At 47.5% G+C, this 13,847-nt stretch overlaps 3 protein-coding genes across 3 annotated transcripts; 1 reads left to right on the plus strand and 2 right to left on the minus strand.

Moving 5' to 3' along the window:
- Positions 1 to 649: 649 nt before the first annotated feature.
- F4817DRAFT_318890 (armadillo-type protein) lies at positions 650 to 8,686 on the minus strand (the record flags this gene model as incomplete). Its single annotated transcript, XM_049300985.1, has 2 exons — positions 650 to 7,262; positions 7,314 to 8,686. The coding sequence occupies 2 exons, from the start codon at positions 8,684 to 8,686 to the stop codon at positions 650 to 652; spliced, it is 7,986 nt and encodes a 2,661-aa protein (XP_049156148.1).
- Positions 8,687 to 8,957: 271 nt separating this feature from the next.
- F4817DRAFT_220685 (CwfJ C-terminus 1-domain-containing protein-like protein) lies at positions 8,958 to 11,097 on the plus strand. Its single transcript, XM_049298816.1, has 3 exons — positions 8,958 to 9,081; positions 9,135 to 9,378; positions 9,461 to 11,097. Exons 1-3 carry the CDS (start codon positions 9,068 to 9,070, stop codon positions 10,817 to 10,819), a joined length of 1,617 nt encoding a protein of 538 aa, XP_049156149.1. The 5' UTR covers positions 8,958 to 9,067; the 3' UTR covers positions 10,820 to 11,097.
- A 1-nt stretch (position 11,098) lies between these two features.
- On the minus strand, positions 11,099 to 13,605 carry F4817DRAFT_367686 (uncharacterized protein; the record flags this gene model as incomplete). Its single annotated transcript, XM_049307161.1, has 5 exons — positions 11,099 to 11,466; positions 11,548 to 12,231; positions 12,377 to 12,408; positions 12,480 to 12,601; positions 12,653 to 13,605. The coding sequence occupies 5 exons, from the start codon at positions 13,603 to 13,605 to the stop codon at positions 11,236 to 11,238; spliced, it is 2,022 nt and encodes a 673-aa protein (XP_049156150.1). The 3' UTR covers positions 11,099 to 11,235.
- Positions 13,606 to 13,847: the final 242 nt, after the last annotated feature.

Consider the following 13,847-nt stretch of genomic DNA (forward strand, 5'->3'; position numbering starts at 1 on the left):
TCGACGTTTGGTACGAATGAGTTAGGAATAAGTTTCTTACTCGTCGAACTTAGCTCATATATTGAGTTGCGAACATCTTTTTTCATATGGGGGGCCGTTCCAGACCGTGGAAGTGGACATAGCCACCCAAAGGCGAGAGGGGCGCCCACGAAGCTTAGATGCCATTACGAGCGGATGATAGCACATGAAAATGGCTAGCAAACTAGAAGACCTAGAATTTGTCGCGCTATTGAGGAAGGATCATCAACCGATGTCAAAATCGGGATTCGAGGAACTTGTTAATAATATGAAGTGTCTGGTACATTCCCCTGGCCTTCTGTATATACACCCCACTCATATATTGTACTATATTCCCCTACTATTCCCATTCTCAAAGATGTTAAGAACGGTACACTACCTGTAACCCTCTTCATAATGAAGTGTCAGTGTACCGCGGGTCCCCTAGGTTAGAGGAGATACTCTACCCTTTGGAAATAGTGAAGACCTGCAGAAACCCCATGACAAAAGAACAGTTAATACCATATCACATTACTTTATATGCGAAATTAAATTAAATTATCCCATTTTCCTATTCTAATCGTGCCTTACCAACACCAGCCACGCTTTAAGCATAGCATAGCAAATAAATATACACCACCCAACAGCTCCCCTAATACTCTCTCCGACGATTCCGATTCTCCAATCCCCTCTCCTTCTTGCGCTTGACCTTCTTCTCTAGACGGCCCTTCTTCCACTGTCCGAAGCGCTCCGGCTGCGTCACAGCCTCGATCTTCCTCTTCTTCGACCTGCTCTCGCGACGGCTTCTGGCGCGATCCCGCACGGCCAGCAGCTCCGTCGTGTATTCCGCAGTACCGAACTTCTTCTGTAGAATCTCCATGGTTTCCTCTGCCTTCGTCTTCAGCCCCTCGCATCGCGTTTTAAAGACCTCGTTAAGCGAGAACGGTGTTGGGATCGAGGGGTCGGTGAGATGATGTAGTGGCGTGAGTAGAATGTTAAGCGAGGGTCGCAAGGATGTTTCAGGCAGGGTCGAAGTCAAGATGGATATTATATCCAGTGCCGCGACTTTAGGGATAAGAGCATCGGCTTTAGGCGGCGTCTCTTCAACGAGAATTTCAGACAGCCAGACAAATAACGTATGAAGAGTGATGTTATAAGCCTTCTCCCTTTCGCCGTCATCAATGCCACCCCACTCATCGTCACTGTCTTCAGAGCCTTCTACCTCGTTGTCGGAAGATTCAGAATCTACCGAACCAATGTCTAAGAATTTGCTCAGCATCAGAATGACACGGCTAACTTCGGCAGCTAGAGCCTCATCTAGTTCCACTGAGTTCTCAATAAGAGTTTTCCCGTAGCTATCATCAAACAGTGTGGAGCTGTTTTTCTTTTGCAACCTCCTTTTCCATCTCCTTAGAGTTGCTGGGCTTAGGACGCCTACAGCATAGAGCGTCAGTTGTCCGACTATATGCGGTTGTAATCGAAGACCGTGGGATCCAAGAATAGCCTGGTTATTGACAACGTTCTTATTATTGTCGTAGAAATCAGTCAGGTATATTCGTAATAACCGCACGCTTGAGACTTTAACAGTGGGATCTGGGTGTGAGAGGGGATTTGAGATAGACTGCCACAGCCTCTCATTTGCCAATGTTACTTCTGGGTGCTTCTCAATAAGTATCGGTATCGTCCGCAGAATTGTATCGATCAAATCGGAATCATTTGAAGTTGAACAGTCACCCAAAACATTAGCTGACGTCGCGAGCAAGAGGTCCAAGTCTTTACGGTCTCTAGACGCAGGTTCCCTGGCTTCGAAATATAACGTAAACGCTTGGACCGCTAATTGCAAGACCGAAGAGTTGTCATCCTGCTCTATCCAAGCCCGCATAAGCGACAGAAATTTCGATGTTCGCTCTCTATCTGCTTTTCGAAAGATCTCTTTAAGCAGTTCGCCGGCTGCCAAGCGACACTTTTCGCTATCGTCGTTGACCATGACGAAAACTAGAGGGATGAAACAAGTTGTTGCAATTTCCTGCACGAAGTCATCGGCAGATTTCATCAACAAGAGATGAACAATTTCCATGACAGAGAGACGACCGCCTTCCCTCTCATATTTCAGATTTGCCACGATAAAGCTAAGCTGCTTAGCCCATCTGTTCTTCTTCTGAGGGTAGTCACGAAGGAACTGGAAGAATGCGCCCCGAGCTAGATCTCGTGTGTCTTTGTCGTCATTCGTGATCATGATACCTCCGACATAGTCCAAGGTATCATAAACAGTAGCAGTCTCAACTTTCCTATCAAGAACTGATCGCAGGAAGCTAAATGTGACGTGACGATAGAGGGGTTCTGTTAGGTCGTCCTTAACTTTTCCGAGGAGCATATCAACGGCTGCGTCTTTGATGGCAACATCACGGCGGTCTCTGATGATGACTGACATGAGTTTAAGAGCACTTTGCGCGAGATCTGTTGCAGTCGAAGTAGATGCCGAGATGCATTTCGAAGCCTCTTTCGAAGCTACTTTGTAGAGCTTTGTAGAATCGTCGGTCTTGAACGGGACTTTAACAAGAACGGTTAGGAGCTTGAAAGTCGCTATCTTAACTTCTTCTTCGCCTCCAACGAGAGCATCACCTAATATTGGTATAAATCCTGTGATATTAGCCGCGTTACGAATATCATCGTACTTTTTTAGTACAGACCGCAGAACATCAACGGCAAATCTAACCAGTTTGTATGTATACTTGCTAGTAGTACTACGATCACCACTTTTGTTGGCACCTTTCTGGATAAGATAACGCCGAAGTTTCGGGTCAAGTCTTGACTCTGAGCGCGGCTTGTCGCTTTCATATACCTGCTGAATAACCTCATAACAAAACACTAAGGTATCCCGGCTATCAGCAGCAGAATTACTCAGCAAGCCAGAAGTTATCCTCGATAATAGGTCGTCAATTTTTCGTACCATGCGGAGGTTGAGTTTCTCAAGCAATAGAGACTGAAGAGGCCGAATAAGATCGACCAGGTGGTTAATAGAAGCAGTTCGTGCAATAAGTTCCATCGAATCCTGGCTCTTGCTGCTCTTGATCTCTTTCATTTCACTGACATATTCTTCTGCGTCTTTCTCTTGCCCTACGACGCCAAATATGTCATCCATTATGACGCTAACAATTTTATCGAGGCAATAATCAAGATCTCCCGCCTGGAATTGGGGTGTGACATGAACCAGGATAGTATGCATTGTATACGACAGGACGTGTAGTTGATATCCCTTCGTGAGAGCACCTCTAAGCTCGTCGAGGACAAACCCAAAGTAAGACGGCCCTAGAAGCGAGGTCATGGTCGCGAGTGTACTCCGTGCCATCTCTCTTGAATCCCAGGCCTTGCTGCGCAGGATATGGCAAATATCCGTAAGGACTCCGGGCAGCTTTTGGTTAAGCGACTCGCTTGGTAACACTTTCAAGATCTTTACAATGATGATGCCGACGGGAACACGCGAACTAACCGTAGTTTCATCTTTCTGGTGAATGTACTCCAGGAGAGGTGGTAAGATATTAGTCAAGATGTCTTCGTTCAGCTTCTCGTGCGCCGGCATTGTGGTTGCCAATTTGCATTTCCTCGGTGGCTCTACGGCAGCTATAGAATCAACTTCCATCGCATCTTGACTCTTTTCCGCCGCTACCATCGCGAGTGTGTCCACAAATTTACCGAGAAGTCTGATCAACTGTTTCTGGTGTTCCGGTTTCGACTCCATATAGCTAATATATCTGCGGAGGACGGCACGATACTGTGGCCATTCCAGAGACGAGGCTATATCGGCAATTGTTGTTGCAGCCTGAGCTCCCACACCATGGTCGTCACTCCCCTCCTCTCGGCCGAAAATAAAATGTTCGAGGAGAGGTACGAAGAAGTGAGTTAAGTGTTTGCTATTCAAAGACGTATGCAGGCTAGCCTTGGTTAATAGCTGCAGTGCTCGCATCTGACGTGCTGCTGCAGGACTGAGGATGTTATTAAAGAAGCTTGGGTCAGGGTCACCCTCGTCTGGCTCGGGGTTGATTGCCACAAGATCAGCAATTGGAGGCCAAGACGACATCCGTGATACCAAAACTCCAAATACCTTCACAGTCTCTCTTCTCACGGTCTCTGATGATTCCCGCGCATTAGAGTATAGAGATGGCATCAGGACATTTGACAGCATATCATAGAATTTAGCCTGCTCTTCACCTTTTGAGCACGCAACGGTCTCTATAAATTTGCATAAGCCATCAGCAGAGTTCGCAGACAGAATCCCATACTCCTCGTCGTGCTTGATATAAAAGGTCATGTTATGTATCAACGGCTCCCAGTCTCGTGGCGTGTAGGGTATATCTCTTGCGCGCAGAATGGCATTAAAAGCTGCCAGTCGTTTTTCATAATCTGGTTCATCGACACGGCTGCTGTCGTAAGAATTCAGACCTGCACAAAGTGAAGATAATTCAAGACATAACGGGTCATCTGGGTATAATACTGCCAATACATTTGACAACGCTTGTCGGTTGACACGGTCCTTGAAGAACCCAAAGAGAGATGCTATTGTCGAATAGATCTGGTCTTTCACCTCTGTGCGAAGATCCGCTCCTGCGAGCTTGATAAAATTTTCCAGCATTGCAAGGACCAGTCCCTTAGCTTTGGGATTAACACGTCGTGAGGGCTGATTGAGAAGAGAGACTGAAATGCCAATGAGATCTGTGACATGAGCCGACTTTTGAATAACTGGAGATAACTCCACCACACACTCAACGCATGCCATTAGTAGATCCCGGTTCAGTTCCCCTTTGGATGTCAGGGCCACGCCGATACTTTCTAGTATGACGTTAACATTAGGATCTAGGATTTCTTCTTGTATTAGCTCATTGAATTCGGATTCTATAGCTGGTTGCTGAGAAATTCCGACCAGACTGCGTACAATGCTCAATGCGAAAATCTTGACCTCGTCCTTGGTTTTCTCAAGTTTGAGGCATTCCATTAACTTGCCAATGATGCGTTTATCAATGGAGAGAAATAGAGCCGTCTTTGGAAGTTGTGATAATGTCGCAAGGAATTGAAGGGTTCCGGATACACCTTGAGTTGTTTCCATTGGAAGCTTCTCTAGACGTGGGCTTACAACCTCTTTAATAAACAAATCCTTATAAGGTATCCAATCGAAACTAGGGGCATTTCGAAGTAACGCAATCAGACATTTGAGGGATGTGCTCCTGACAACTCGAAGGAGGGAACTTTGTGTGGGTAGATCTTCCTCCATGTCCTCGTTGTTCTGGTTTAATCTCCGCGAGGAGAGTATGAGACAGTAGAGTACTGCGTTGAGGATCCTACCGGCAAAGGAGACAACACCAGTGCCCATCTCATTAATTATAGCTTCCATCATATTTAGAAATCCAACCTGCTTTCGCACAGTCAACATTTCGTCATCAAAGATGTTTTCGCGCAGCTGAGTATCCTCAAGAACCCTAATCCCACGAAGATCACCAAGGGCAATATCAAGGAATTCTCCCATATCTTCAATACTTAGCTGTCTTAAAACAGCCAGTCTAGTAGCATGAAGACCATGACGTCCACTTGCAGCTCCTTTCTTTGAAATTGACCTTCCATAGAGAAGTCTGAGTAGTACAGGCATAAGCTCAGGGCGATGTTCTGGTCGAATCTGCTGTTCGCCTTGAAACAATACAGTCAGCTCGTTTTTAAACCTGGCTTCGTCAAGAAGATATTCTAGATTTTCTTGGTAAGGCTTAACTCCCTCCTGCTTCCAGGTCAAGATAGCTTTGAGAGCAGACTTCTGGATTTCTACGTCACCATTGGCAAGTAGACCGAGAAGCACATCGTAAACCTGTTGGCTTTGGTACAACACCTTGGGGTTTGCGAATTGACCAAATACACCCAGAAGAGCTTTCTTGTCAAAGAGGGACCAGGATCCACCAGAAAGTTGTTCAGATGATTCGATTTCGTTGTCGTCCTGCTCCTCGACATCTCTTGTCCACGACAGTAAGTAAGGCACTAATTTGCGAGATCTTTTCTCTACTATACCAGGCGCAGCTGAGAAGACTTTGAGTGCTTGAGACCTTGCGTTAGGAGGCACGGCGGGCACTAAACTCTGGCTAACTTCGAAATGTTCTGACATGATTTCGGAATAGCATTTCAATACACGCTCTGCCTCTTCGGCTTTTCTGTGCAAACTGGACAGGTTCCAGCACTCAAAATCTGTGAGGCCAGTATTTGGTGAAGCTACAGCTTCCTTCTGCGAACCCTCCCATCGCTTGGATGGGGAATCTATCCAGTCGAACGCAATATCGCATATAACTTCCTCGCCAGATTTTACTTCGCCAATCTGCTGCAATGCTTCCACCGCGGAATCCCAAATTGGAGTCAACCGCACTGTCATCTGTCCAAAGAGAAATTTTGGGATTGCTTGTCGGAGCCATGAGCCCTTGCTGAGCTGGGGATAGGTTGCTGCCAGCTTCCGTATGTGAACAGAAATAAGACGAGTATTTTGAAATTCTAGGGGCGTTTGTTCTGTCTGCATCATGGTCGCCAAAGAATCCAACTCGTCTGAAGCCGCGTCGAGACGGCTAAGCAACTGCAAAGACGCTAACCGATGTTGATGCGATGGACTAGATAGGTTTTCAATGAGACTTTTCATGAAAGGGTCCTCATCGCTTTCACTATTGGAACTACTCTCACTTTGAGATGGGGGGCTCTTCTTGTGGTTAAGTTGGTCCTCGTAAGTAATCATTGCTTCTAGGAACCCAGTGAGTCGCCGGTACCGGGGAGTAGCTGCTTTGAGCAGGGGTTCGAGAGAACTATCAATCTGCCCGGTGGCTTTGCTCATTCGCAGATACGCAGAAAATCCCTGACTAACGATGAAGTAGGCTTCCTCACTCGCTAAAGACTGAGAGGGCTTCAGCGCAAGCTTGAGTTTCCTTAATAACAGCTCTGCGATGGGACCATTCGTAGAAGGCCGAACTGTGGTTGACTCCAGGACATGAAGAAGACCCGAGTATTTAGGTAAGCACTTGTCCCGCCATGTTTTTGGGTCTTTATCATATCCACTCGAATTCCCTTGCTCGGGGAACGGGGAAACCTCCAGACGTTCGAACTTGGTAACAATCTGATCCTGCCAGGATTGCGGAAGAGAAAAGCTCTCAGGTTCTGTGACCGAAGGTAGGGCATGGGATTCTACCATCCGCGGTAGAAATATGCATAACATTTCCTCGTTAGAACCCTCAGACCAATGTGTCACAATAAATCTGTCCTGGGCATTAGCAACTAAATATGGTAGGGAGCTGGAGGCGACTTACTTTTGGAATTGTTTTAGTAGGAGGCTACGGAATTTAGTAGAATCGAGATCGGAGAAATAGGAACAAAACGGTATGAACCATCTCATCAGAGGCTCCCGAGTCATAACGTTCGCGAAATCAGTGATACATGGAATGATAGAGTCCATCTTAGCCTGCTGCCAAATGATAGCTATATGGACCATGAGCTGCTGCCATATAGCAGATGAATCGATATCCTCAAGGCTATTTGGGGCTTTCGAGAGAGCCTTGAGGGACTCCAATAAGCAGTTAAGAACCGTCGACCAGTCTCTAATGCGACTACCTTTTCGAACACCGCATATCGTCCCCATAATCCTAACATATAGGCAGTTGCGTAACGGGTAGCTAACACGACCCTCGTCTTCAGCTGCAATATCTGCTACGAGTTGTGGAATAGGTTTAAACGTTTCGGCAGTCGTATGATGAATAGTACTAACAAGTACACCGCAAACAAGGTCAGTCCATGTTACCGGATCTGAAGAAATACATTCGTTATTGGGAACAGATATGATGAGCGATTTGATGATCTCAGGTCCGCTCGTATGGATAGCATATCCTTGGCCCTTAATAGCCTCCGCAAACATAGTCATAAGTCCATGGTGATATAGTCCAAATTGTCGACTATCCCTACTACCTTCGAGATCCAGTCTAGCGTGTTCAATTAGCAGGGGCAGGGCTTTCTCTCGGTTTGCGGGCGCGGCAGCTTTCTTGACGAGGAAGCTTAACGCTTCGGCAGCGAATCGGGCAATATGGGGAGGATTTCGAGCTTTGCCCAGTAGTGGCGCCAAGGCGTCAAAGGTTGGTCGGATATCTGGTACTAAGAGCTTCGACAGATACTTGAAGAGAAAAGCTAAGCAGCCAAAGGTCCATTCTGTAACTGCGGCATCCTGGTGTCGGCTTGCGATCCCAGTGATTAGGGACAAAGCAGTCGGGTAATGCTTCTCAAAACGAGTACCCAGATCATGCGCTAAGGCCGTAAGTAGATCGAGGAGAGGTTCTAGGGACTCTGGATCATGCATTGATATGTATTTTGCCAACAACTCCATGATCTTGTCCTCGAAATGTAAAATCTGAGGCAGACTGTCGCAGAAGGGCCGCACCTCTCGCCGGAAGAAAGTAAAAGCTTTGGATATGTTGATATCGGCCCATTTCTCCATGCCATTTCGAAAGTATGAAGTAGTTGCTTCGAGGTCTTCAGTTTCAAGGTCATGTCGTCGTACTCTTCGGAGAGGATCGAGAGAATGTAGCTTAGAGATCTTTGTAGTAAAAGACTCCCATCGATGATTCTTTTGGTGAGGAGTCCCTCCCCCCTTTCGGGAGGACTTTACTATACGTCCTGACTGTGTTGAGCGCATATTGGCTGCCGATTCCCCGTTGAGTATAAAAAGGGAAAAGGTGCTCGGCGCTCTTGCAGTTAGTTTGAATGTTTAGGTAGAACCTATTCTTGCCCCACTGCAAATCGCATCGCGAAAGAGAACGCAGCAACCTTGTAACCTTTTTTTTTTGCGAGACACTACGATAACACGATAAGGAGATAATGTTTATCGATAGGCTTATCAATATATCTTATCGTAGCTTCGACGCTGCGACGTAACCTCTACCTACCTCTTATTCTTACATAGCTGCAGTTTATGCAACTAACTTGATCCCGTCTTCATCGCATCAAGCAAGCCAATTAGAGGTCGCGATTCAGACAGCTTCCAACCCGGCTTGCCTCTCTCAACTTATATGCCATCATGGCAGCTAAAATGTAAGTGGACTATTCCAGTAACTGTGAATAAGTTAATGTCTAACATATATAAGTATTGTCCTAGGCAGCATCAATGGCAAGTTTGAGTCTGTCTTCCAGAAGCTCGCGACTTTACACCAAAAGCAGAGCTTCTCCTTCGCCATCATTACGGGCAATCTTTTCAGCGCCGACCAAGATGACGATGCTATCTCGCGACTTCTTAACGGCGAGATTCAAGTCCCTCTCTCAACCTATTTTACCATAGGGACTACTCCGTTACCAAGCCAAGTTGTTGAGCGCGTCGAGAAAGGTGAAGATGTACGTTCGCAATGCCTCATCCCTCCTTCCAAATCGCACGACCTCATGATTCTAGTAGAACTAACTAAACTCATATATCCAGGTCTGCGAGAATCTTCATTTCCTCGGCAAGAGAAGTATTACTAAAACGTCAGACGGAATTCGAATCGTAGCATTAGGTGGCATTCTCGACAATACCATTATCGGCGGCCAGTCCAAGGAACAACATCTTCCTCTACATACTGCCGACGACGCCAAAGTGTTACGTGGCGCGAATGCTACAGATATACTGCTTACAACCTGCTGGCCATCCAAGGTATGGACAAACTCGAGCAAGGCTTTGACGCCCGAAGAGCAATCCTCCATCGCAAGCACCGATGAAATCGCCGATCTATGCGCTACTCTTAAACCGCGTTATCATTTCTCAATGTCGCCTACCGACTTCTTTTACGAGCGTGAGCCTTTCTTCCACCCACCGAGTAGCCCCGACTCCGACCAAAAGCCTGTCACGCGATTCATCTCGCTCGCCCCATTTGGCAATGCGGCTAAAGCGAAGGCCATGTACGCCTTCAATCTCGTCCCCGGAGAGCTACCTTCTGCGATTCCCCCTGGCAGTACTGCCTCTCCATTTATTGTTCGGGCCAATACGAGAAAACGACCAATTCCTACCGATGACCGGGCTAATGGCCACGATCACCACGGCGGTCGTCGTGTCCGCCGTCGAAAAGATCGGTCACCTCCTCCTGGTCCCGATCGGTGTTTCTTTTGTCTTAGCAACACCGACGTGGACACGCACATGGTCTGTGCTATAGGAGATGACTCTTACGTCACTACAGCCAAAGGCCCATTGCCCAGTTCCGATACATTCGCTTCGTCCGGACTCTCTTTCCCAGGCCACCAGCTTATCATACCCCTTCCTCATGAGCCCACCATCCGCTCAATGGGCGAAGATGCTCATAAGACTTACCAGGAAATGGTACGCTTCAAAGAATCCATGCAAGCCATGGTGGCAACGCAGTCGAAGTTCAAATTAGGCGCAGTGACGTTTGAAATTAGTCGGCAATCCGGTATTCATGTCCATTGGCAATTCATACCCATCCCTTCGGAGCTGATTCGAAAGGGCCTCGTCGAAGCCGGATTTAAGGTGGAGGCCGAAAATCGCCAATTTCCACCTTTCGAGGAGACGGCTCTGGAGTCTGGCATTGACGAGACCTCCGACTTCTTTCGTCTCTGGATTTGGTCCGACGATAGCGACACCGGCATCCAAAGCAAGGAGTTGGTGATGCGCTTTGATAGCAATCTGCGCTTTGACCTCCAGTTCGGTCGCCGAGTTGTAGCGAAGCTCCTTGGCCTTGAAGACCGACTTTATTGGCAAGATGTCGTTCAGTCTATCGTAGAGGAGACCCAGGATGTCGAGAAGTTCAAAGAAGCATTTAAGCCTTGGGATTTCACTCTAGCATGATCCGGTTAGCATTTTCGGAATTGGCGTTGGTGGCTCGCAAAAGTTTTATACCCTGTTCTAAATATTTACTCTATGGAGTCCAAGTAAACATCGCAGAGTTACAAAAGGTTATATGGTTTATTATAGTTGACCATATATATATCGATGATTTATAGTATATGGCTTGGGGATGGCCCTATCATTTGGTGCATATGATCATAGTTACACTCGTAGCCAGTTATCATGACGCCTACCTGCGATTCCAAATATCATCGCGAAGAGTTTATGGTTTCAAATATTCATATAATATATACCTCTTTACGATGTACTTAATCTTCACATCAAAAAGATCGTCTAATCATAGCATAACAGGCAACCTAGATACGTCAACAATCGTCAAATTGATCTCAAAATTTACCGCCCTGAACGTTGTATTGCTAGTTTTCCGCGTGGCCAATATCCAATTTATCTGCTTCGTCACGAAACCTCTTTCGTAGCCGTCGTTGATGCCACCACGCAAGCGCACATACAATACCAACCACACCTACGGCTGTGCTGCCAGTCACTATCCACCAGCGCCGCGCCGCCTCTATGTCTTCGGCGGTGTTATCGCTGAGCACAATGTACACGTCTGGGTCGCTCAGCCTGGGCCAATATCTCACTGGCACCTGTCCACGGCGTTAGCCGAATACTTAGTGATGAGGGAATGTCCATTTATCTCAATTTTACGAGTACAACCATGGCCTCACCTTGCAAGCGCAGCTTCGATAGACGCCCACCAGCTGCATAGTAGTACCGCCCACAGCCGCAAAGATAGCAAAGAATCCCACGAATACTTGTCCCCACCAGCATATCCTCTTCGCGATAGGGTTAGTCTCCGACCACTGCGTTCCATACCATATTCTCAGCCGTGCGGCACACGTCCACAAAGCCATCTCACATACTTGGCTGATGGCGTAGACAAGATAGGTCAGACTGCGGCAGGATAGTCCGGCTTGGGGTGTATTGTAAGACGTCAGGAATGCGAGACAGCAAGGCGCCAACACTGCTAACAAGGCTCCGACCAGAACATACAAGCAATCTTGGTAGTTCATCGTGAGAGCCTTGCGGAGCTCGTCAGGGGATGTTCTATCGCCACTCCGGTATTCAGAAGAGAGCGCGTACTCGTTGATCGCCTCCTGAACCCATTCGCGCTTGTTGAGACCTCGCTTCCATAATTTGACGGTGCGAAATCTACCTTCGAAAGCTGTTTCGATTGGATTATAACCTTCGATCCGTTTAATAACAAAGCCGATACCTTTATACGATTTCATCTTCTTGAGGTACTGTGCCCAGAAGCTCAGCTCGTAGTCGTCTATCGGGGCCATAATGCCACCGTCGTACACAATACCGTCGAGCGTACTAGGGCTATTTGATGCCAGCATCGCACAGGACTGTAGCATATATAATCAGTAGTGACAAACAGAACGTCTACCAAAACAATTCCATGGGCTCAGATATGTACTTTACTCCACACGTGAGTATCTTCACAAAAGCAAACGCAGGAATATTTGATGATTTAAAAATGTGTACACATACAATTATAGCGAGGTAAGGAATCACCATCCACCCTAGTCAGTTGATATAAGTCATTAGTACGCAGCAAGCGATTAGACGATGACATTTCAGAACAGCTACTCACACAAGCCAAACGCGAGGGCGTGGGCGGTATCATTATCCCCCAGGTTATTATCAGCGTCGAGGACAGTATACACGAAACCGCCCAGGAAGAATAATACTGGTGCCCCTACCGTCGATCCGAAGCTACATTCAAAGTCAGCTCACTCCGCGGAACTAAAGTCAGGCAGACATCACCTTGCTTGAGAGTTGAGGAGCGCCTTGAGTTTAGTCGGCAAAGACACAATCTCCCCCCGATATCGACTATCCGACTTTGACGCCTCGTATTCGTCAACCATCACCATGACCCTCTTCCAGACACTATTGTGCACCAGTTTACTTGTTCTGCGCTTTGTAAGTGGCGGGATCGCTTCCAAATCACTAGAAGCGGTCCTGTTGTGACGATTATCCACTTCCAGTTCATCTCTCTCGAGGGTGGCCATTCGAATATTCCCAACGACTATAGACAGCAGTAACTGAGCCCTCAGCCGCATAGACATAGGCGGAGGTTTACCATTAGGCGGGTCCATAAATTCCAGTATCTTACGATCGAGCGCGTATTCATACACAGCGCTCAACAGCATCGGACCCGCAAAGGCAAAGCAGATCCCAAGCCAGACCACCGTGTCGAGAGTCATAAGCACAACCGCACCTAGCAGCCGGATCCAGTACGTCACGAACCCGATGAGCGTGCGCGGGTGGGCGCGAAACACAAAATCCGGGATCGCCAGCCTATGAGTGCGTGGGACGTTGGTGCAGAATGCCAAACTCGGCACGATAAACTGCACCAACGGGCCGATCCACTGCTGCATGGCATTTGAGTGCGAGATTTCCCATCCCGGACACTGCTTCGTGCACCAGTAGTACGGGATGCGGACTACCGGAGCGCCACTCAGGTCGCCGTTGAAGGTTGCGCCGCAAGGAAACTCATCGTTCTGGATCGCGGTCTCGAGGTCCTCGATTGAAACCCCGGGTGCTACGAAGGAGGTCGGAGAGTAGGATAAGTTCCCGTCAGAGCGGACTACTAGAGAGTCATTCAGCGCTCGAAGGCAACAGTGCGTGAAGTTCTGTCCCCCTAGGCCGATCGGCAGAGAACTTGGCGGGTTGTACGTGAGACCCGCTAGCTGGGGGATTAGATCTCCTATGTTCATTTCAAATCGGTATTCGGATTTATATATGATGCTAATTAGGGAGCTATAATCTGACTAGCAGAGGTTATCTCTTAGGGGGCGATTCGATAATTATACCGTATTCGTGGGAGACTAGAGTAGAAAGAAACCGTGGTCTTCCCCTCCGTCGGATAGATACGTTAGGTACCTACCTAGGTATCAACATGTGTTTCAGGCTGGATTCTACATAGTCGTAGATCTTGAGAACAGTGTATGCACTTCTG

This window comes from Daldinia loculata (genome assembly GCF_022478755.1).
Source record: "Daldinia loculata strain CBS 113971 unplaced genomic scaffold F4817scaffold_51, whole genome shotgun sequence".
Classification (NCBI taxonomy): Eukaryota; Fungi; Ascomycota; class Sordariomycetes; order Xylariales; family Hypoxylaceae; genus Daldinia; species Daldinia loculata.

Excerpts from the sequence above, each read along its gene's own strand:
- F4817DRAFT_220685 (XM_049298816.1), top strand. Across the intron at positions 9,379-9,460 it reads GCGTCGAGAAAGGTGAAGAT|GTCTGCGAGAATCTTCATTT; the intron begins GTACGTTCGCAA and ends TCATATATCCAG.